Genomic DNA, 25,011 nt, shown 5'->3' on the forward strand with positions numbered 1-25,011 from the left:
GTAGTGTTCTTATTTTCCGGTTAATTGTAGAATGCTACAGTACAGTATATTCATCTAATCTATGAAAATTACACAATGATTTGCCTTTAACAAACCTTCAGATACTAATATCTTCTAATTCCACTGAACTTCATCTAAGTGATATGAAGAAAAGTTTGCAACTTTGTAAAAAATGTGCAAATAGGGGTGTATTTGCACATTCTTTACAAAGTTGCAAACTTTGTAAATTCTCTCTATGCCACATTTATTTTATTTGTATTTATTTATATACCACCTTTATTCCTTTTATAAATAAATCAAGGTGCAAATATACCTAATATACCTTTCCCCTCCTACTTTCCTCACAACAATCCTGTGTGTTGGATTGAGAGAGAGAGAAATTGGCCCAAAGTCCCCTAGCTGGCTTTCATTCCTAAAGCAGGATTAGAATTCATGGTCTCCCAGTTTCTAACCTAGTGCCTTAACCAGTAAACCCAAACTGACTCTATTTAATTTATTTTTAACTGATAATTTAAGCTTGCCATTTTGTTTAAACCCTAAATGCTTAAAAATATTGACTTTTTTACCCAGATGCTTTTTATCATAAACAATAAGGGCTCCAAGATGGAAGTTGTTTAAGGCTTAAATATTAACATGTGGAATAGTGACATTTGAATAAATATTCTATGAATTTTTTCTCCTTCACTTGAGAAATTCACATTTTTAATAGTTGTCATTTATTTATTTACGATCAAAATTAATAAAATCACAAACACATAGAATGAAACAAGAAGTTAATATAAAAAGAACCAATTAGGAAATGAATAAACATTTCCAGTATTAAAATCAAAGGCCTCTGATGGCTGTTGCAATCACAAAAGCCTTGAGAATCTTCTGAGGTACTTTTGGAAATGGTTCCACTAATATACTTTCTTAAATTTCTGCAAAAGATAAAATATAAAATACTGTATATTTAAAAACAAGAAAAAAGAAAAACAACAGGGGAAGGGAAGATGCAAAGAAATAAGGGGGGGAGTAGAAAAAAATTTCAACTTTTTTTGGTATAGTTAGCAAAATAAAATACATTAAACTTTTAATCTGAAATTCAATTATATTGTGCAACATTTCAATAATTATAAACAATAATAATTGTCAATTTCCAAAATATAGTAGAGGTTGTGATAATGCCCACGTCGACAACGTTGAGGCAACCATTAGAGTACTAAGACAAATATTCACAACCCTTGGCCTTCCCAATGTACTCATCTCGGACAATGGTCCCCAACTGACCACCAAGAACATGGAGTCGTTCCTGGCCAAGCTGGGCATATGACCAGTTCTATTGCCTCGCCATTCAATGCGGTGAGCAATAGCCAGGCAGAAAGAATAGTGAGAATTACCAAAGAGGCACTCACAAGAATGGGCCCATGGAACTGGCAGGAAAGAATTGCCCAGTTCCTGCTTGCCCAACACATCATGCCATGTACGGCCACCAACTGAACCCCAGCAGAAATGTTAATGGGACAGAAATTAAGGTCCCAACTGTACAGGCTGAACCCCAACTATCACTCCAAGACACCCTTGAACTCTAACAAACTTATCAGATCACTAGCAATAGATGATCCGGTATTTGCTCAAAACTATGCAGCATACATATGGGCGGCATACACATTGAATTAATTAATTAATTAAATTATAAATTTCATTAGCATATAGTGATATTATAATTAGTCAAAAGACTGCAGGATGTTGTTAGTTGCTACAAATTTCGCTGCCGAAGAGTGCTAGTCTGTTTAGTTCATTCTTGGGTGCTGTCCAGGATGTACCACAGAGGGAAAACTACTAGAAAGACGCCACTCCAGAAAGACAAGTGACATCCTGAGGCATCATCTGGAGCATTCTCCCATTACTGCTGCTGCCTTGCAGCCAGGCATCCCATCCAGACAGAACCAGCACCGGCAGGGGTTTAATTGTCTGTACGAAACGCCATCACATTTCTCACTGAACTAGTACCTATTTATAGAAACATAGAAACATAGAAGATTGATGGCAGAAAAAGACCTCATGGACCATCTAATCTGCCCTTATACTATTTCCTGTATTTTATCTTACAATGGATATATGTTTATCCTAGGCATGTTTAAATTCAGTTACTGTTTATTTACCAACCACGTCTGCTGGAAGTTTGTTCCAAGGATCTACTACTCTTTCAGTGAAATAATATTTTCTCACGTTGCTTTTGATCTTTCCCCCAACTAACTTCAGATTGTGTCCCCTTGTTCTTGTGTTCACTTTCCTATTAAAAACACTTCCCTCCTGAACCTTATTTAAACCTTTAACATATTTAAATGTTTCGATCATGTCCCCCCTTTCCCTTCTGTCCTCCAGACCATATAGATTGAGTTCATTAAGTCTTTCCTGATACGTTTTATGCTTAAGACCTTCCACCATTCTTGTAGCCCGTCTTTGGACCCGTTCAATTTTATCAATATCTTTTTGTAGGTGAGGTCTCCAGAACTGAACACAGTATTCCAAATGTGGTCTCACCAGCACTCTATATAGCAGGATCATAATCTCCCTCTTCCTGCTTGTTATACCTCTAGCTATGCAGCCAAGCATCCTACTTGCTTTTCCTACTGCCCGACCACACTGCTCACCCATTTTGAGACTGTCAGAAATCACTACCCCTAAATCCTTCTCTTCTGAAGTTTTTGCTAACACAGAACTGCCAATGCAATACTCAGATTGAGGATTCCTTTTCCCCAAGTGCATTATTTTACATTTGGAAACATTAAACTGCAGTTTCCATTGCTTTGACCATTTATCTAGTAAAGCTAAATCATTTACCATATTACAGACCCCTCCAGGAATATCAACCCTATTGCACACTTTAGCGTCATCGGCAAATAGGCAAACCTTCCCTACCAAACCTTCCCCTATGTCACTCACAAACATATTAAAAAGAATAAGACCCAGAACAGACCCTTGTGGCACACCACTTGTAACCTGTCTCTGCTCAGAATACTCGCTATTAACAATAACTCTCTGATGTCTATGCTTCAGCCAGCTTGAAATCCACTGAACTATCCAGGGATTAAGTCCAATCTTCACTAATTTATCTATCAGCTCTTTATCTATTTGTATGTAACATGCTTTTGAAGTGCTAGGTGAGTTGAGGCAAGTATGGGCTCTCACTCCACCACAAGGTTCTAGGACTCAAACTGCAGGAACAAAGCATCTCCAGTGTCTTTACGCCACTGAGCCACTGCGCCTCCTTATCAGAGAACAAAATTTGTCAGAAGATTCTTGCACTGACAAAAACAATTGCCTAGGTAAGGAATTTTATAATAGTTCTGCCACAAACAACACTACTTTCTTTAGCCAGGTGCTTTCCAGAAATATTAGCCTACAATGACCATGAGTCAGTGGTTAAATCCAATTATTTTTTACTACCAGTTCTGTGGGCGTGGCTTGGTGGGTGTGGTGTGGCTTGGTGGACATGGCTTGGTGGACATGGCAGAAGGATATTGCAAAATGTCCATTCCCATCCCACTCTGGGGCCAACTAGAGGTGGTATTTGCTGGTCAAAATTTCCACTACCAGTTCTACAAACTACTCAAAATTTCCGCTTCCAGTTCTACAAACTATTCAAAATTTCTGCTACCGGTTCTCCAGAATCTGTCAGAATCTGCTGGATTTCACCTCTGCTATGCTTGCTGGGGATGATGGGAGTTATATATTGAAAGATTTTCAGAATTTCCATAGTCAAGGGTCCTGTTTGTTCCTAAAATTAGGCAAAAGTAAAAGACTGCCACATTTTTCTCTCTAATTATAGCTGTTAAAATTCAGCAAATATATAGGATAATTGATTTTTGAACAAAACAGGAGCCAACAGTTATGATTATTTTAATCCAGTCAAAATAGCATTAGAAACAGATTATGTACAGTGGCTGAAGGAAATAATTTCTTAAGTCAGCTTTGTATTTGTTATGCTGTAATTTCTCCAGGGAATAATGTTTTTGAGGCAATCAGAAATCAAATGCATCCATGTGGGTGTCTCAGGAGGACTGCCCAAGCTTTTATTATTTGTCCCTAGGGAACTATAACATTTTATTTATTTCTTTTTTAAGAAAGGTCCACAGCTAATCTCTTATGCGGCTAGACGTATTTACAACCTTTGTATTTATTCCCTGTCATCTAGCTCTCCTATTAAACTGAGAAGATAATCAGTAATAATAGCATATATTAGGGCTAGCAGAGTGGGCTGCAAAAAAAAATCTAAATAATTACAAGATAGTCACAAAAGGGCAAAAGTTTTCTTTGCTGCCATCTTGAATTTGCAGCTCAGATTTCGTAGCCCTCATATATGTTGTTATGACTGATTATTACTGATTATCATCCCAGTCTAATGGGACAGCTAGAGCACCCGGAATTTATGAGTCAATGTTCAAATCCAGCCATCTGGGTTTATTTTATATTTTATTTGTTTGTCAAACATATATAGGATAGTAGTAGTTTGTATAAACATAAGTAAAAAGTAACAATAAAATAGGACAGTAGGACAGGGACAGTAGGCACAGTGGTACATTTATGCACACCCTACAGACCTCTTAGAAACGCAGAGAGGTCGATTGTAGATAATTTAAGGTTAAAGTTTTGAGGGTTTGGGGAAGAAACCACAGTCAGGTAGTGCATTCCAGGCACTGATTTAGTTTGAATCTATTACATGCTTGTGTATTGCTGCAGTTGAAGGTGAAGTAGTCATTCAGGACATTTTGGTATATGATTTTATGAACTACATTTAGATCAGATCAGAGGCGACGTAATTGTAAATTGTCTAATCCTAATATTTCAAGTCTGATGGAATAAGGTATTTTGTTGCGAGTGGAGGAGTGAAGGTCTGCTCTTGTGAAATATTTCTGGATTTTCTTGATTATATTAATGTCTGATACTTAGTTTTATTTATTTATTTGTCAAAGCATGTACAAGGTAATAGGTATGGTATAAACATAAACAAAAGCAAGTAGGTATATTTGAACAATAGGAGAGTAGGACAGGGGTGGTAGGCACAGTGGTGTGCTTATGCAGGCCCCTTTCAGACCTCTTAGGAATGCGGTGAGGTCAACTGTAGACAATCTAAGGTTAAGGTTTTTGAGGTTTGGGGAAGAAATCACAGAGCCACATAGTGCATTCCGTGCATTGATCACTCTGTTGCTGAAGTCGTATTTTCTGCAGTCGAGTTTACATCGAATTTGAATCTATTTTGTGCACGTGTGTTGTTGCGGTTGAAGTTGAAATATTCATTGACTGGTAAGACATTGTGGTAGATGATTTTATGAACTATATTTAGATCAGATCGAAGGCAACATAGCTCTAGGTTTTCAAAGCCCAAAATATTGATATGCAATGTGGGTTCCAGACAGCTGAGCTGTATTCCAGAATTGGTCTAACAAATGTTTTGTAAGCTCTGGTAAGCAGTGTAATATTGCCAGAGAAGAAACTATAAAAGATTAGATCATCAACTCTTAGTGGTTAGAATTAATTCAGTAAACCAAGGGCTGGGATATTGTGTGATCATAGAACATGTTATAGAATTAGGGATAGGACTTAGGCTTCATGTAATTGTTTTGGTTCATCAAAGAATAAAATATTTCATAGTAGATGTGCCCTACAAATTGACAGAAAGAGAATCCACTCAGCAAATGCAAATCTGCCTAGTGCCTAGTGTTATTCTTACGCGAGATTATATTTTACCTCCTATATACTGTACTGTACTTCCCAGTTATAGTCATCAACCTGTCATAGAAATCTTGTAGAGTGCCATCTGAATCTCCCTATTTCTAGAAGTTGCTATGAAATAGTTTCTGAATTGCAACCCACCCAGTTTATTGACAGTTTTACACTGCATGCCGCATTAATTTGAAAGTATTTTGAATGACAATCGCTGTTCGGGATCATGCTGCCTATACAACAGTGTATTCTCTTCCAACAAAAGAAATTTTGGGCTCAATTGTGGTCGTAAGTCGAGGACTACAAATACTGCACAGAATCTGCATTGTTGTTTAAGTTTTTTCATAGTTTTGTCAATAATAATTTTAAAATTTTTACTGGATCCATCAGGATTGGGTGGAATAAATAAACAAATAAATTAATAATAAACAAATAAACAAATGAACAAATAAACAAATAAACAAGTAAACGCAGTGCAAAAAGAAACAGCAAGTCGAATAACAACAACAAAAATGAAATAAACTGAGTTAGCCTGTCGGGTGTCTCTTTTTATTTTCCATGGTCATTTTTGCCATACCAAAAAGAATCTTGTTATTCATGTGCTGACTTTGCTCCAACAAACCCATCCCATTGTTTTCAGTTGGGAACCAAAACAGTTATATTGCCGATTCAAGATTTGTATATCTATTTTTCAACAGAACTATTCACTGAATGGGGAGGATTTGCCAATAGCCTTATTGGCCTCTCACCCTTGTTGCCTTCTCAAAGTGACCCTGTGGCAAAGAGGCAGCTTGCTAGAGAGGGTCACACGCACACACAAAAGGAGATTTCAGACATGCCATAGAAAGAAATTTTGAGGCATCTTTTTCACTGATAATGTGCATACGTAAAAGCACACATAAAGGAATGTGGATTTAAAATTGTCTTTAACCCTTCTATTTAAAGGGGCTCATTCTACGTTGAACTGACTTTTAATCATCCCTATTGCTCTTTCCCCCCATAAAACTACAGATTTGGTTGCAGGATTTTTCTTACATTAACAGCTACCATTTCTTTTTTGATCACTATTAAATTCATTTTATTCATTTCATTTCATTTTATTCCTATGCCGCTTCTTTCCTAGTAGAAGCCCGGAGCAATTTTCGAGAAAACAATAACAAGCAATCTTTATCAAAATCATAAAACCGGTGATGCCCCAAAGCAGTAATTTCAAAAATTAAAACAAAGTTAATTTTAAAATAATAGAAAAGCTAGATAACAGGCTATCTAAAAACAGACTTATAGTAGAATAGCTATTATCCTACAAATACCTTTGAGAATCTACAATTCTCAAAGGCTTCTATAGCTTTTCTGATCAGGTGGAAAGAAGAATATTGCTCAGCATTAACATATGGAGCACAGCAGTAGCGGGTTCTAAATGCTTTTGCTACCGTTTTGTGTGTGCGCATGTGCAGAAGCGACCCAGGCGGCTGGGCTGAGCTTCCCGTAGCCGCTACCGGTTTGGAGAACTGAGCCAAATCGGGACCAACCCACCACTGAAGCTCAGTATACAGAAGGCATTGTGCCCATATGTCTGGATGACTATAGAAATAAAACTACTTAAGACCACAACCGAGCCCAAAATTTCTTTTGATAAAATGAGACATTTATTAAGTGAGTTTTGTACCACTTTACAACCTTTCTTGCCACAGCTGATAAGTGAATCCTTGCAGTTGATAAGTTGGTTACTGTTGTGTATACTCCCGTTCAGCCTGAGGAATGCTTGTATTCCGAAGGAGGGAGCAATTTAGAATTGGCAGATTTGCCTGATTTACAGACAGAAAGGAATGTTAGTAACGGAGAGGAGGCGGCTAATGACGTAGACATGGATTCAGATGAATCAAATGGGAATGATTGGAGATGGGTTAACCCCTACTTCAGACGCACTCAGAAATGATTAGAACAAGTTACAGGGAGGAGATTTTAGGATGAGTGAGGAAATAGTTAAGTAATTACCTCACATCCGGGTGTAAACGGAAGAAGAAGCTGATTCCGTTCAATCTTGTCATACTAAGATGGAGGCATCCCCGACATGCTCCAGAAAGTAAGCAAAGAATTTATGGCTCCTTGCTAGCACTGATTAGCCCATAAATTTAAAATGACTTGTGGAATGTTTTGATGTTACTACTGAAATAATTTGCTTATCTGCTAAAGAGAAAGATGAAAAGGAAAACCATTGAGTCAGAGCATATGTATTACAGTGAACCCTCGAGTTTCGCGTCCTCAAGGATCGCGAAAGGGCTATTTCGCTAGTTTGCAACCCGGAAGTAAACTCCACCATCTGCGCATGCGTGCCCTTCCACGCATGCGTAGATGGTGGAGTTTCCCCGCCGGGCAGAGGCTTCCCTGGGTCTTCCCCCTCTTGCCCCGGTAAGACCCCAGCGGCGGTGGGCTGGAGCGCGAGCTTGGGGCACCCTAGCTCCGCTTCCAAGCTGGGAAGCGGAGCCGGCAACAGCGTGGGCGGGCGGGCGGCGCGCGCGAGCTTGGGGCAGCCTAGCTCCGCTCCCCAGCTGGGAAGCGGATCTAGGGAGTCCCCACCGCGCGCGCGTTGCTGGGGAAAGCGCGCGCGCTTGGGAACATCCCAGCTTCGCTCCCCAGCTGGGAAGCGGATCTAGGGAGTCCCCACCGCGCGCGCGTTGCTGGGGACTCCCTAGATCCGCTTCCCAGCTGGGGAGCGAAGCTGGGATGTTCCCAAGCGCGCGCGCTTTCCCCAGCAACGCGCGCGCGCGGTGGGGACTCCCTAGATCCGCTTCCCAGCTGGGGAGCGAAGCTGGGATGTTCCCAAGCGCGCGCGCTTTCCCCAGCAACGCGCGCGCGGTGGGGACTCCCTAGATCCGCTTCCCAGCTGGGGAGCGAAGCTGGGATGTTCCCAAGCGAGCGGGCACCCAGGGAAGCCGTTGCGCGAGCAACGGGGTGGGCGGGCGAAGGGCGGGCGGCAGTAGAAGCAAAAACACCATCTGCGCAAGCGCAGATGGTGTTTTTACTTCCGCACCGCTACTTCGCTAAAAATCGATCATCGCGTGGGGTCCTGGAACGGAACCCTCGCGATGATCGAGGGTTCACTGTACTGGAAGATGAAGGAAAAATAAAGAAGCTGCTGTGTTTTTACAAATATAAGCATCTGGCAATCTTTTATTTCAATTATTATCTGAATTAGCCTGAAACCAGAACAGTTACCCATTATTAAGTGAATCGGGCTTCCCCATTGTCTTTGCTTGTCAAAAGGTTGCAAAAATGATCACGTGACCAGGTGGGTTTTGCTGCTACCACCGCTACCAGTGCACTGTGTGCACAGCTTCAGATCTCTAGTGTGAGATTTTGCTCAGTGAGATTTTGCATCTGCGCATGCGCAGGAAGCTAAATCTCGCAAGGAAAAGCATGTGTGAAATTTTGGTGACCAAAATCTCTTTCGCACGTGTGTCCCCTCATGAGATTTTGCTTCGTGCGCATGTGCAGAAGCAAATTTTTGCTGGGATGCATGCACGCACACGCCAGAGACCCAAAGCTATATGTGCAGCTTAAGTTTTACTATTGGTGTGGCATCAGCATTCATACCGGTAGGAACCTGAGGTGGCGAGTGGGTAGAGTGCAGTACTGCAAGCCACTAAAGCTGACTGCTAGATCTGCAGGTCAGCGGTTCAAATCTCATCCCCGGCTCAAGGTTGACTAAGCCTTCCATCCTTCTGAGGTAGGGTAAAATGAGGACCCCGATTGTGGGGGCAATATGTTGGCTCTGTTTTTAAAAAGTGCTATTGCTAATATGTTGTAAGCTGCCCTGAGTCTAAAAAGAAGGGTGGCATTAAAAATCAAACGAACTAACAAACAAACAAACAAACAAACAAACAAACAAATAAATAAATAAATAAATAAGACACCCCTTGATAATATGCCCAATCAGGCTTTTGAATGCATGGCAGTAAACAAACAAACAAACAAACAAACCCGCTACTGCACATGACCTTTGGACACAATGGTCTTAAGTATGAACCAAGTGCCAAGCATCTGAATTTTGATGATATGATCCTGGGGATGCTACAAAGGTTGCAACTATGAAAAATGGTCATAAATTACTTTTTTCTGTGCTGTTGTAACTGAACATTCACTCAATGAACTGTTGTAAGTTGAGCATTCCCTGTACCGCATTTCCCAAAAAATAAGACCCTGTCTTACATTTTTTGAACCTTGAAATAAGTACCAGGCCTTACTGCCATGCAGTCAAAAGCCTGATTGGGCTTATTATCAAGGGATGTCTTATTTTGGGAAAAACATGTACTTCAATGTAGATGTTGAATAGCCAAAAAAGCCCCCCACTACTCAATGGACAGAAATCTTCCACAGCCCCTCTCTAGTGACAGTGCTGCTGAAAGGAATGAAGCTATTCTTATCAGCCTAAACTGTTGAGCTTCTCTAGTAATATTATATTATCAGTCCAGGTATCTAATATGGTAGCACTTGCCATGTTTCTGTCTCTACAAGGGTAAAAGATCAAGCCAGGCTGAAATAGAGCCAGACCATGATTTCTTGAATTATGCTCTGCAGAAATTGAGTATTTTCCTAAATACCATATTTTTCAGAGTATAAGACATACCTTTTCCCTCCTAAAAGAGAATTGAAATCTGAGTCATTTTATACACCAAATGTAGCCTTGCCCAGCCTCTCAAATGGAACTTTGCAAAGCTGAAAAACAGCCTCTGAAACAGAGCTTTGCAAGGCTGAAAACAATCTCTGAAATGGAGCTTTGCAAGGTGAATATACCTGTTCCAAGCTGTTTGCAAAGGACACTAGCCAGATGGATGCTGGTAGACAGAATTTTTTTTCTTATTTTCCTCCCCAAAAACCAAGGTCCATCTTATAGTCTGAAAAATATGGTGACTTTAGGATATTCCACAAAGAGTTAATTAGGCAAAGGAATTCAAATGTTACTAACCAAAAATTTATCCTATCCATAAATAAGGAGTCTTGTTGCTCTCTCTTCATATGTCATACTGAAACACAATCTCCCAGGAGAAAATCTACAGAAAACAGATTTTCTAAGTGAAAAATTCTAAGTGAAACATTGAAAGTCTACTCTTAGATTTTCTTTTATATAGCTCACAATAAATGTTGAAAAAATAGGTCATTATACCCAATGTCATACTTTATATTAAAATGGATGTATTAAATCAAAAAGAACAAAGCATTTTATCAAAATGTTTCATTTATTTCCCCCCCCTTTTTTTTTACAGAAACAGTCATGTACTTCATTTTTTTAAAATATATTGTTTAGTGTTGTATGGCTTTGCAGCCTGAAGCCCCTTTTCCTCATTGAATTCAAAGCAATACACGGGCCTAATACAGTGGTACCTCTACTTATTAATTCATTCCGTATCTAGTTCTTAAGTAGAAACGTTCTTAAGTAGAAGCAATTTTTCCCATAAGAATCAATGTAAAAGCAAATAATGCGTGCAAACCCATTAGGAAAGAAATAAAAGCTCGGAATTTGGGTGGGAGGAGGAGGAGGAAGAAGAGGAGGAGGAGAGTCACTGCCAAAGGAAGAAGGTGAGGTGAGGAGAATAAAAAAAAATCTAAAACTTTAAGCCTGTTTAGGGCTTTAAAAAAACCTTATTTGGAATGAGTAAGATCATTAGTACCTCGTTAGGGCTGGAAAAAAAGTTATTTGGAGTAAGTAGAGCAATGAAAAAATCCTGCAAACGCTGGAAAAACATTATTTGGAGAGAGTAACAATGAAAAAGTCTGCAAGGAAAGAGCTGGGGAAATTGTTAGCATCTCATTAAGGCTGAAAAAGAAGCTTCAAAAAAAGCTACATTCAGAGTATAAAACACACCCACATTTTCAGCCTCTTTTAGGGAGGAAAAAGGTACGTCTTATACTCTGAAAAATACAGTAATTCCTTCAAGCAGAGAAACTTTGACCAATTTTTGAATATATCCAGTACACCCGTACAGACACAAACACACACCCACACTCACACAAGCTGGATCTTACCATTTAGAATGGGCAAGAACCTATAGCACCAATATACAGGTACATGCTTTGCAGGCTAGTTTTGCATATTGTTCTAGATCACTTGCTACTGTTTCTGGACTAAGTCACCAATACCCGGAACCACCATAGCCCAAATATTTGGTTCACCCAAAACCAGTGAAGGGCTACCAAAAATTTTACTACCATACTGTGGCCGTGGCTTATGCAGGATGTCCTGCATTTTCTTTCAACATCTTTCAGTGCAAATTGGGTGCTCTGGGTTGGAGCTCCATTTTCGCTATCTCACTGCGTTCCCCCCCATCCGGGCAGTAGCCCACCCCTGCCCAAAACATAAGTTAAAATGTAGTTGACTAGTATAGCCCTATGATTAATCTTTGCAAAACACATCTACACATAATTAACAATCATTGTCTGCTCAGCCTAGATTTCTGGGTTTGCACAACACAGTATATTGGACCCTAAACTGGTCACGGGTCTTGCTGGAGAGAGTAAGCTAAAATGTGCTTAGTTATTTTGTGGTTAAGTGTGCAAATAGTCACTGTATATTCCTCTTCCTAGAGTTGATAATGGAAGAAATTTAAATTGATAGCATTTTGTTCTGCTTTAATCCAGCTGCTTCACATTGCCACATTATTGCAATGAATCCAGCTTGAAAAATCTAGGATGTGATATTAAACACTGTACAGAAGCTTTACAGTGAGGGTGTGTTTATTAATGCATACCTTTTTATATCTTTGTTGAGATTGAATCGGATGAAAACAGATTAACTGCACAGCTGGGAAATCTAGCTGAGTTTGAGATAGGTTTTTAACATTCTACGAGTAGTTCTGGCAGGGGAGGAGAGAAACATCCATTTAGCTCATAATTAGCTATCGTTGCTGCTTACTCAGCCTAAAAATGACTGAGGATGATATTTAGATCATTAGAATCGTTTATTCAAGCTGGAAAAAATGCACAATTCCCAGAGACACAAGAAGGGTAATAAACTATAGAAAAAAGTGAATAGCGACTGTCAGAGAAAATCAAGCGATGTATTATATACGCGGGGCAGGAATCCGATTCTGTTAACAGGAGTTTCACAGGAAAGCCCATATTCGTATGCTCAATTATTTCAACTAGGGGGGAAAAAACCTCAGCAATTAGGTTATTGATGCTTAAATTGCACTTGAGGAGAAGTTGCAGTCTAAAAATAGCACATCATTTCCAAACTACTGACATCCGCTAACAGCAAGACAGATTAAGCCTTAGAAGTTGTGTTAAAGCTCAGGCTGTTTTTCACCTGAAGGAAAGAAAAAAATCCCCTCTATATGTAGCATGCATAATTACGGCCTACACTACCTAATAGTTGTTCTCCAAGTCTTCTCTTCTTTACTAGGATAATTAAAATTATTTGCTCTGTCTGGCCCATGGAAGAGAGCTTTTTCCAACTGACAGACTCGGTAATAAAATATTAATTCCTATTTCCCCCCCATTGTTTTTCTCTCCTAAAATCAAAGGTTTATAAACAGAAGTTCGCTGTGAGCTCAAATATTTTAAATAACTCCTTAAGTTAAGTACAGTTTTACAGTGCCACGAGAAGACTAATAACCTATCTATCCTGTTATCCTTGACAAACTTATCTTTTCTTTTACGTAAACTGAGAGCATATGCACCAAAGACAGATTCCTTGTGTGTCCAATCACACTTGGCCAATAAAATTATATTCTATTCTTCGATCAATCCAGCTTTTTTGCAGACTTGCATAAAAAATACTAGAAATACCTTCAGGAAACATAATAATAGTGGGAGCTTTCAATGCAATTAGTGATAGGAATAAAGATTATAAAAGTGCAAGCAAACCTAAAATAAGGAAACAATTACCTGCAACTTTTGAACAATTGGTAACAGAATTAATTTTAAAAGATATATGGTGTTACTATAATCCGGACATTAGACAATATACCCTTTTCTCCTTACCATACAAATCCTGGTCATGAATTGACATGGCCTGGGCAAATATGGAATTCATTAATGAAATATCAGACATAGAAATATTTCCAAATGCCTGGGCTGATCATAACCCCTTATTGTTAAAATGGAGAGACCCAACCAGGAAATCGAAACAAAGATGATGAATCAGACAATTATTAAAGAGAAACAATTCATAAAAACAATGCAGCAGGAACTAGATTACTTTCTCCAGATCAACACTGATTTTAATATAACATTACAGAACTTATGGAACACAATGAAGACCTATTTAAGGGGAATTTATATAGCATACGCTAACAAAAAGGAGAAAACGAAGGAAAGGCAAATTAAATGCACTAACTCTAAAATTACAAGATCTAAAATTCTATTCTATTCTGTTCTCTTCTGTTCTGTTAGGTACCGAAACATATTTTGGGATGAGAGGTGATAATTTACATGAAGTTCTGAAGCATTATTTTCCTATACAGGTAGTCTTCGATTTACAACAGCTCATTTAGTGTCCATTCAAAGTTACAACAGTACTAAGAAAAAAGTGACTTATGACTATTTTCACACTTATGACTGCTCCAGCATCCCCACGATCTCTGTGATCAAAATCCAAATGCTTGACAATCGGTTCATATTTATGATGGTTACAGTATCCCAGGATCATGTGATCATCTTTTGCAACCTTTTGACAAGCAAAGTCAATGGGGAAGCCAGATTCATTTAACAGCCAACTAATTTTAACAACTGCAATGATTCATCAAATGGGGCAAAACTCATTTTAATAGATTTCTCACTGAGCAACAAAAATTCTGGTCTCAGTTGTAGTCATAAGTCGAGGACTATCTATACGAAGCTTGTTCAGGGGCGGATTCCCGATTCTGATGCTACCTGTGCACTGTGTGCACAGCTTTGCTTCTGCTGTGGGCGCACATTCCAATGAGATTTTGCTTCTGAGCATGCGCGGGAAGCAAAATCTTGTGAGAGGACAAACGCGTGCACGAGATTCTTTTGCTTCTGTGCATGCGTAGAAGCAAAAAAAAAATCACAGAAATCTATCTCACACATATGTCCCCTCATGAGATTTTCCTTCCTGCACACGCACAAAAGCAAAATCTCCCTGGGACGCGTGCGCGGCCCTGCAAAAGCGAAGCTGATGTGCAGCTCAATTTTTGCTACCAGCCCATCATCTTTATCTGTACCGGTAGACTGCAGTAGGGATAAAAGGAGAGATGGGATTTTTGTAATTTGTTTATGGCTTGGATAGAAATAAAAAAGCATTCGATTCCGTTCCACACTTTCGTCACTTTAGGAATAACCATGCCAGTCTTTTACAGGGAAAATAAGACAAGCATCTTGTGATAACTGAAAGACTAACAAATCTATTGTGGGAAATATCCAGTAGCCACTTCATTGTGATCCATGAATGCCATAAGCATTCCTTAGTCTTTAAAGTGCAAAATTCTTTTATTGTTTCTCCTATAATTTGACTGCTTTGTAAACCTGTCAGCAAAGATGATAATTTCAATCAAAATAGCTGCTTCTATTTACCATTTCTGAGTGGATCTCAAGTAGCTATTGAAATTAGAGCTAAAGTGCATGAACTGCAAGAAACAATTTCTGGTCAATATTTTAACATTCTTCTTACCCAAATATTATTAAAATTCTTGTAGTAGCGGTGACTCATCATAAAAAAGTTTTGCCTGTCAGTTTTGGCTGTGTTCACAAATCAAACTGTACCAAAACAAAACAATTCCCTTTATGTTTTAGCTAGGTATACCGTGATTTATTTAACTGTGTTTTGTTGATCATGTGCTAATTGGCTCCACACATACAAACAGTAAAGGGCTACCAAAACATTTAGTACCACACTGTGGGCATGGCTTATACAGGATGCCCTGCATTTTCTTTCAACATCTTTCAGTGCAAATTGGGTGCTCTGCAGTGGAGCTCCATTTTCACTACCCCACTGCGTTCCCCCCCCCCCATTCCGGGCAGTAGCCCACTCCTGCATACAAACCATATTAGGGCTTTGTGTGTTGTGTGAATGAGTAATGTATTTCTATTATTGAGAGGAATTGTGTAACAAGAATGGAGAAGTTATTCTATCTGGCCCACCAAAATCTGAACCGTATCTAGATACCAACAACCAGCAAGCAGTATTATATCTCTTTTTTGCTGTTTGGTTTTGAAACCCAGGTATGATATATCTTTAAAAAACACATGAGTAAATAAAATGTTCTCATCCCTATAGTAGGTGATATGCATGTTCCTCAATATTGAGTCCTCTGTCAGCCTGGGAGTTTCAAGATTCTGTACAATGTCTCAACTGTTCCTTAGACAGCACTCTTCTGGACAGACAGCTGTCATATCCTTCATGGGATCTGTTGGAGTCTCTGTCCCAGCTTAGGAGTCATGGACCCAAGTGTTCTTACCACAATTGGTAGGAGCACTTGGGACCCTGTGCTACCCCATTCTTTCTAGCTTCTCCATCAGCTCTGGTCCTTCTCCAACTTCTCATGCTCCTTCATCCTGATTTTGCTGTCACTTAATACCACTGCTCTATCACCACTGCTGTCTTCTGGTCCTTGTCTACTACCATATTTGATTGACTGACTGGTATCTGTCTGGTTTTGGAAGCCCAACAGACCTGTTATGTTCCAGAAAATAACTTCTGTGGAATATCCCATTTGAACTTGAGAGTGTCTAGCCCAGACACCATGCAGATGTTCCTCTACATAATGCCAATTGCTTAGTGGTGCCATTCAGTGTGTGTTGTTCTTGCTTGCATCTTACAGCCTGCCACTATGTGTTGAATTGTCTTTGAGGCCTATCTGCATAGATTGCACCTTGAGTCCTGTCTAGTTTGTTAGACCCCTGCTTTTCTTGGAACTGGTGCATAGCGACTGTTTCTGTGCTGCTATGATCAGTGCCTCAATGTTGGTTTTTAATTGAGCCCTTTCCCTCTATTGGTAGGCTATCTCAATGGCAGCCTTCTAAACTATCTGTTGATTACAAATATTTATATCAAGAGTATATCTATACCAGTCTCTCTCTCTCTCTCTCTCTCTCTTTATCTATCTATCATTGATCTACTTGAGGAAGTGAACATATCTACTTCCCCACAACAGCGACCCTGTGCAGTGTATGTGGCTGACAGTGAATGACCTTGAATCACCCAGCTAGTTTTCATGCTTAAGGCCAGACTAGAGTTAGGATTAGCATTTGGAACATGCATAACAGACATTAAAAAGGATAGAGCTTTAATTGCATAATCACATCTTCTATCTTGATTTTTTTTTTACCTTGCCTGCAGACACTCTAATCTCAGAATACCTGAGTGTTTCCATGATAGTCTAGGACAGGGGTAGGCAGAGTTGGCTCTTCTATGACTTGTGGACTTCAACTCCCAGATGTCCTGAGCCAATCATGCTAATTCTATGAGTTGAAGTCAACATGCCATAGAAGAGCCAACTTTGCCTACCCCTGTTCTAGGAAACAATAGGCACAAATTTTCTATGATGATCAACCCATTTTTACTGAACTATAAAGACTGGATTTTCAAATAATGCTAACTAAAAACATGGATAATCTGTTGTTTTGTTTTTTTTAAAAAAACATAGTTTATTGCATGACATATGAATCCATTTGTTAAATCTCAGACATCAGTAATATGGATACAAAATAGAGTGGCTTAGATGCATGAATACATTGTGGTCTTAAATGTAATTCCAGTACAGTATACTCGTATTTTATGTGTGTATTGGATGTCATGTTAAGTATCTCCAGACACATGTAACAAATGTATTATAATACAATATAAGGTAATTTGAGACTTGTAAATAGCAGTGGGCATATGATGTTAAAAAGTACATGTGACTGAAAATATTTTGAGCAGTGGCCTATTGTAATTGTAATATGCACGTGCATTATATTATGCGCAAGGATTCTCAGAGGTACAACCAAATTGACTATATAGTGACCTTGAGGTCACAAGTGGTTCTGCTTTGTTTTTGCATTATAATTTGTACCATGTGAGCTTTGCAACTAAGTGCTGCTATAAGAAAAGCGTGCTCTCAACCATAAGGTGAAAAGGACTCGATATATATGCCTGAGTACTAACATGCACTAATATGCATAGAAGTATCCCTAACCACTTGCAAAACTATTGCCTGGATTCTGCCTCTATAATATGTAGATATGTAGATATTGTCTTAGTAGCAAATTGCTGTAAGCGACTAACTATTGAATTAATTTAGAGTTCAACACATCTTCATGGTAAACTCAGACTGACCAAGAACTGTAGGGGCCTTTGGAAGAGGTCAAGTGAGGACAAAAGTTCAAAGATTGTTTACGCCATCTGCTGGCTGAACATATCATTTCCCATTGTTATAGATTCGGGATAAAAACAGAAGCCTTCAATGGATTGCAAATTGTAAGTTAGATGGGGAAGTGCTCATCCAAAGCATGCGGAAAATGTTGCTTACTTTGATACTACAAACATGTATGTATATGCATGTGTATGTGTGCCCATGAATGAATGAGTTAACTTTTGTAAATAATATAAATACATTTCTCTTCCCCAGCCCAGAAAATTGTGCTACATAATTCAAACCAACAGCAATTAAAAAAAAACCTTTTCAGAATCTTCCAAAGGATGTCACAATGCAATGAGTGATGATAAAAGCAGTTCTTAAATATTGTTAGATGTGCCATTTTCCTCCTCTGATCCTTCATCACCAGTTGCATTTATTCAATTAGTACATTCTTTGAATTTTTCTTTCCTTTTGTTTCCTAAGGTAAATTTTCTGGTTCACAATGAGTGTCTAACTTTGCCTGTGTATTTAGAATCTTTTCAACCTTTACTTTCCAAACCCTTGCACATTGTTTTTCATTGTAGATCTTTTTCAGGGTGAGGTTTGTGGAATCCATCAACAAAAAGGAACACAAACAATCCACAAACAATCCTACAAGGTTGTAGGAAGCAATTTTATGTTAAAAATATCCTCTATTGTATATTCAAAGCAATAACCACTTTTATTATTCTTTTCAACTGGAAATCTTCAATTGAATAATGTAAGGTTGGCTTACGTATTAATATATTTCCACAACTTACACCATTTTACTCAACACAAATGTCAGGAATTATAATTTATGCTGCAGTGATCAATGTCAATGGGAAGACTTCTGGAATCAGTGCTTAGTAATATGCGGAGAGGGGCAGCATACAAATCTAAATAATAATAATAATAATAATAATAATAATAATAATAATAATAATAATTCTTCACATGAAGACATCCAAAAGGTTTCCATTAGAAATGCCTTCCCTACAATTACCACCATAGCTAATCCACCAAATTGAAAGGTCTGAGTTAAACTGAACCCGTTAATTTCAAGTATTGGTGTTAAAAATTATTTGTGCACTTACTTCCACAAGCAAATGTGTGAACAGATTTATGTACACCAAATGGACCACTCTCTTTTTCCTTGGCTAGCCCATAACCTCTCAGCATAGGTGAAGGCTATGCTGTGGCATGCAGAGAGATATTTCCTCCTCCCTTTTCTTTGGGTGATAATGTAAGAATTGGATGCCATTTTTTGTATACTTAAAGAGATGGATATTCTTTTTGGAATGAGGGCTGGGAAGATTCTTTATTGATCAATTGCTGACAATGATTTTACTGGCGAATATGAGGCTGAACTTTATTTATCTGAGAGAGGACTCAAATAAAATAGTTACTAGAAATGTAACATTAATTGTTGCTGAAAAAAAGTGCTGAAAATTGGAAATTTCTGCACTTTGGTTACACAATACTTGGGCTGAAACGATGGAGCCAGAAAGTTGCATGTATTCTGTAGTGTTGTTGTCTCCTTTTCTTTAGAGTGCCTTGGTTTTCATGTTTTCTTACACTAGCTCAATTTTATATAAAGATTCAGCCCATTTCTAAGAAATAAAGAAAAAGAAAAGAAAAACATGATTACCAATCAAACTAAGATTTGTAATAACTAATCAGTTACATTGATAAAAAGACAGGAAATCTTTCCTTGCTTTCCTCATATCAGACAATAAAGATGCAATAATGGTTTAAACTACAGTATAATGAAATATTATTCCAAATCTGACAGTTGACACAAACAACTTATCTTTATTAAAAGTAGGACCGGCCTTGTTCCCAACAAATAATTTGGTAAGAGCACAACTGCGTATCTTCAGCAATAGTGCCACTGAGCTGTCACATATCACTGTCTGTTGAGACAAGTGGATCATTTATTTCTCAGAAAGGCTTCAATATACTTTCTGGCGGAATGAGTACACTGGCTAAGTCAGAGATGCACAATTTCAGTGGCCCTGAAAGCTTCAGTAGGGTTTGTGTGGTTTCTTGAGATACAATTTACAAAAGTAGAGTGGACAGGTTTTGGAAGTTTTAAAAGGAAAAATGGTTACCTTAAATATCTGCCATGTTTGACATCTATCTTACTTCATAAAACTCCCCATCCTCAAACGGGAGAAAAATGATCAAAATATTTGGTGCAAGAAAGCTGGCCTCTGACTCTCTTTCCAAAAAGTCATCTTTCTAAGTTTTAAAGAAAACATGGAACACTTTGGAACAGTTTGACTATTATTGCAATGAAGAAATAAATACCTAAACAACATTTAACCTAAGCTGCAATTAAAATTGGTAAATGGTAGACCCAAGAGTCTTTAAACAATAATCTTTAACTTCACCAAAATAATATAAAGAATCAATTTAATTTTTAAAAAACTACAGAGTTCTACTTGGGCTCAAAGGCTGCTGTTTATTTCCCATGTTTACCTCTAGCCACTCTTCCATTACAATGTTTAGGAAACCTGTATTTTGTTATCAATTAAACTGTTTACAGTACTATGAACTAAAACTTATTCACTACAGTTCAAGTATGTCCACTCAATATTCTAGGTCCAGTAGTGCTGAATATCCTGAAGTCACTTTGCTTACTCTTATTCCATCCTTCCCAATTAAAAGTGTACAAACTTACCGAGATTAAGAAGGTACCATCAAGAAATGATTTGGGGACTTTAAGAAAATCCCAAAAGAAAAATTCAGACACTACAAGAGAACTTTCATTGATTTATTTGACCAATACAGTAATACCAATTGCCTTAATAGATCAGAAAATCTGTTTCAACTCTCAAGGGGACTATCTAGAAGACCCTCCCTTCAGAACACTGTGGGACATATTCCATATGTATATATATTGGGCACCTAGATGGCAATGAAAAAAAAGAAAGGCGCTATAATTCTCTTCTTACTCCCCTTTCTTTATTTTAAAAAAGCTTGCATTTGTAATCACCAAGAAGAAGAAAACAAAGAGTAAAACATTTAAAGTCTATAAAAACATTTTAAAAATCAAATCATCTTTATTAAGACCAATAAAAAGTACACAGAGTAAAAAAAACTTTTATTGTTTACAAAACTTATATATAGCTTTTGAACAGTGGTGGAATTCATTTTTTTTTACTACCAGTTCTGTGGACATGGCTTGGTGGGCATGGCTTGGTAGGCATGGCAGGGGAAGGATACTGTGAAATCTCCATTCCCACCCCAATCCAGGGGAAGTACAAAATCCCCATTTCCACCCATCAGCTGAGATCCGGAAGGCAGAGAATAAATGGTGGTGATTCCAGTCAGAGGTGATATTTACCAGCTCTCCAAACTGCTCAAAATTTCTGCTACCGGTTCTCTAGAACTGCTGAACTCCACCTCTGATAACTTTTGAATGTATTATGTGGCTGGATGCTAAACATAAAAAAAAAGCTTCACAGAAGATGAGCAAGAGGTTGTTACAGAGCAGTCTAGAGAATCCTAATCTACCTGTATATTAATCCTAAAATGCAATGAGGAGTGATATTATTAAAGTTTGCAATTAAATTAAGGATATGGCATGTTTAGAATTAGAGGTTCTCTTATTAAAAATATGAAAACCAAGTGTTCTGTATGGATTTTATCAGTGATTCGGATATAGAGGTTTCTTGTTATAATAAGGCCACAAGAGAAGTGAAAAAAAAAGATATGACATTTTTTATGTTAGCAGACCTTGAATTAATTTAGGATTGTAGATTACAGTTAAATCTACAGGTAGTTTGAGTTTAAAGGACCTTTTGGTACTTTACCTGAATAGGAAAGTATTGAATTTAAGGATTGCTATTGCTATTTTTGCTATGTTCAACTCATTCCACCTACATGTGCACATCTTACACACTAATCTATTTTGAAGATGTAGCAATAACTTTAGGAAAAGCAACTATTTTCCTATCCCTCAGAAATCGAGCCAGATTATTGGTCTTTTTAACATTATAATTGCTGATTGCTAAAGTATATGGGGTTTCAAGTACAGTTTATAACCACTGTAGTCAATAATTGATTGCAATTGCTATTTTGGGAGTGTTATTTCAGGTCAGAATAGGTTTATTTAGTTATTTATTATTATTTATTATTTGGATTTGTATGCCGCCCCTCTCCGAAGACTCGGGGCGGCTCACAACAAGTGAAAAACAATCCAATACAATCCAATTAATTAAAATATTATAAATTTAAGAAAATCCCCTATACTAACATACACACATACAGGCATACCATATATAACTTCAACGTGCCCAGGGGGAGATGTTTAGTTTCCCCATGCCTGACGGCAAAGGTGGGTTTTGAGGAGTTTACGGAAGGCAGGAAGAGTAGGGGCAGTTCTGATCTCCGGGGGGGAGTTGGTTCCAGATTTAAACTTTCATTTTAGATGTATTTTTAATGAAGGGAAGCTGAATAAAGGGTATTCATTCTTTTTCTGTTAGGTACTCTATGTGTATCCTTCTAGGATTTCTGGAATCATATTAATTTCTTATTTCTACTTTTTGGGTAAGATCTTGTAAGGTGGGTTTAAAGACAAGCTAATTCTGCCAGTGGGCCTTTGAGCAGAACACCTCTCCATTCCTTCCTTTCTTAACTCATTCATCTCCCCAATAATCCCACAGCTAATTTTATACTGGAATCAGTCAATACTTGTTTGTTGATATAAAGAACACTAATTGTGATCTAACCGAGAGTGCTTCTTTGGCTTCACTGATATACAGTACATTTATCATTTAAAACGAAAGGCAGGTACAAGTTGCTTCAACTTTCCAGTTGCACACCTTTATTTGATTGAAGGAGTTTGATTTTCTTCCACTCTTGTCATCCAATTTTTGTACAAAAATGCATACCAACCTCTTTCAAGTTATCATTTAAAACGTTTAATTGGCAACCGCTGAAGTAATGGCAGGAATTCCGAGATGTTTTGAAACACACACATACACACCCTCCTTCCTTCTCCAAGTTCTTATTAAAAAGATCTTTGTCTCTCTTAAAAAAAAAAGGGGGGGGGACTCCAACCGTTTTACCTCATAACGAAAAGGAAGACAGCTCCCCCTCCCCACTCCTCTTTTCGCTACCAGCTGAAAAGGCTTCTAGACATACATTCCAGCAGTTTTAATCCGGTTTTTAAAAAAAAAAATATTTTATTGATAAATTCCAGGACTTTAAAAAAAACTTTTTTGGGGTTGGGCAGTTTTGGCCCACCCCCGTCTCAGTTCATAAACCTGTTACTTTAAGGCGCAGCACGAAAAGTGTGTGTGTGCGCACGACGGGGCGGGGAGGCTGGCAGGCTGCGTTGCCTCGCACGGCTCCAACCTGCACGCGGGTTCCCTTCAATCTTTTCTTCCGACGGATCGATTATTATTATTTATTATTACTATTATTGTTATTCCGGACTCCCGGCTGCTTTTTAAAAAATTGGCTCTGCCTCTTTTCTGTTTCTACCACCCCCCGCTTTTATTTTTTTTTAAACCCCCCCCCCCCCCTTTTCTTTTCTTCCTCTTCTGGCCCGGTGTTTGTATCCACGAGAGTGTCAGGAATTGGCACAGGAGTGCACCAGGGCGCATGCTCTCGGTAGCTCTCAGCAGCCAGAGCCGGGGGCTTAGTTTAATAAGGAGCGAGCTGAGCGACAGACAAGGAAGAAGGCGACGGCGGCAGCGGCAGCAGTACTATCGGCAGGCAGGGGGGGGAGAGGGAAAAAAAATAACATAAAAAAATAAATAACAAGCAAGCCCACAGGGGTGAAAGCGTCCGCCATGGGCTTTCCTTTCCTGCGCGCATTCTCCGTTTCTTCATGAATTGGAGCTGAAAGGGTGGGGGCGGGGAGAGCTGAAGACACCCCCAAGGCCCCCAGGCATGGCCCATTCGGTGAGTACATGCGAGGAGCAACCTCTTCCCCCCCTCCTCACAGCGTCCTTCTCCCTCACAGCGCTGCCAATTATACAGCGAGGGGTTGGTTGGTGTGTGTGTGTGGGGGGGGGGGGAGCGATTCCGCCAACCCTTCTCTGTCGCGCGCGGCTTCCTTTTCGTTCCTCTCTCTCTCTCTCTCCTCCCACCCCCCCCCCCGCGCTCCCTCTCCCCTCCTCTCTGTGCAGTTGAATGAAGCGCGCGCGCACACACACACACACATACACGCACGCACACTGGAGGCGGATAATAATCCAGCCATATTTCTGCAGCGGCAGCAGCAGCAGCAACGGCAGCAGCGGCAGCAACCCGCCTCCGCCGCGCGCCCGGGGAGGTGGGCGGGCGGGCGGGAGCCGTGAGTAACTACAGTGTTGCAAGGGGGGAGAAACTGGCCGGCAGCTCAGGAAGGCGCCTCTCAGGATGGTGCGTTTCTCTTCGCGCGCCCCCCCCGTCCCCCCGGCGTGGCTTTTCTGACAGCTGGCGGGCACCCCTTTCCCCCCCCCCCTACCCCCCCATAGAAGTCGTCCTCTTTTCTGCGCGCGGCTTAGGTGTATATCTGTGTGTCTGTGTTTATGTACACACATGGACACGCGTGGCGGCGGAGGCAAGAAGCTTTCTTTCCTGCAAAAAAAAAAAAAGCAAAAATGGGTTTTGAAACTACTTCAATTCGCCGCACCTCCTTTTTTCCTTGTTCGGTTCCTTCCTCATCCTTCCTCCCTTCTTGCTATTGACTCTGAGGCGATCTCTGCTTCGCCGGAGGAGCGCGTTTTCGAATGCAACTTGCAATGCCAGCTCCGTTGAAAAATCCCACAAGCCCCCATACAGGCAATAATAATAATATTATTGTCCGTTGCTCCTTTCCCTTTTTTATTTATTAGCATGGCTTCTTGTGGGAATGAATCTCTTCAGAAATTCGTTCTCTCCCCCCCCTCCCGCCTTATTTCCCACTTTTTCGTGTCCCCCAACCCCAAATTCTCTACCCAAGCCCCGGGGCCTCGAGGTTGCAATTTTTCCAGCCTGCATTCCGTTA

At 39.3% G+C, this 25,011-nt stretch overlaps 1 protein-coding gene across 4 annotated transcripts in view; it reads left to right on the forward strand.

The window, feature by feature from the left end:
* The first annotated feature begins 7,736 nt into the window (after positions 1-7,736).
* Positions 7,737-25,011, forward strand: part of MLLT3 (MLLT3 super elongation complex subunit) — a 171,531-nt gene continuing 154,256 nt past the window's right edge. Inside the window, exon 1 of one of the 4 annotated variants that reach the window (XM_070742521.1) lies at positions 7,737-7,792. In XM_070742521.1, coding sequence (XP_070598622.1) covers positions 7,781-7,792 — 12 coding nt within the window. In that variant the 5' untranslated portion in view covers positions 7,737-7,780. Of the gene's footprint in view, positions 7,793-23,291; positions 24,405-25,011 lie in introns of those variants that run through there. The other 3 variants (XM_070742520.1, XM_070742523.1, XM_070742522.1) reach the window with 3 other exon arrangements.

Source organism: Erythrolamprus reginae, chromosome 2 (assembly GCF_031021105.1).
Source record: "Erythrolamprus reginae isolate rEryReg1 chromosome 2, rEryReg1.hap1, whole genome shotgun sequence".
Classification (NCBI taxonomy): Eukaryota; Metazoa; Chordata; class Lepidosauria; order Squamata; family Dipsadidae; genus Erythrolamprus; species Erythrolamprus reginae.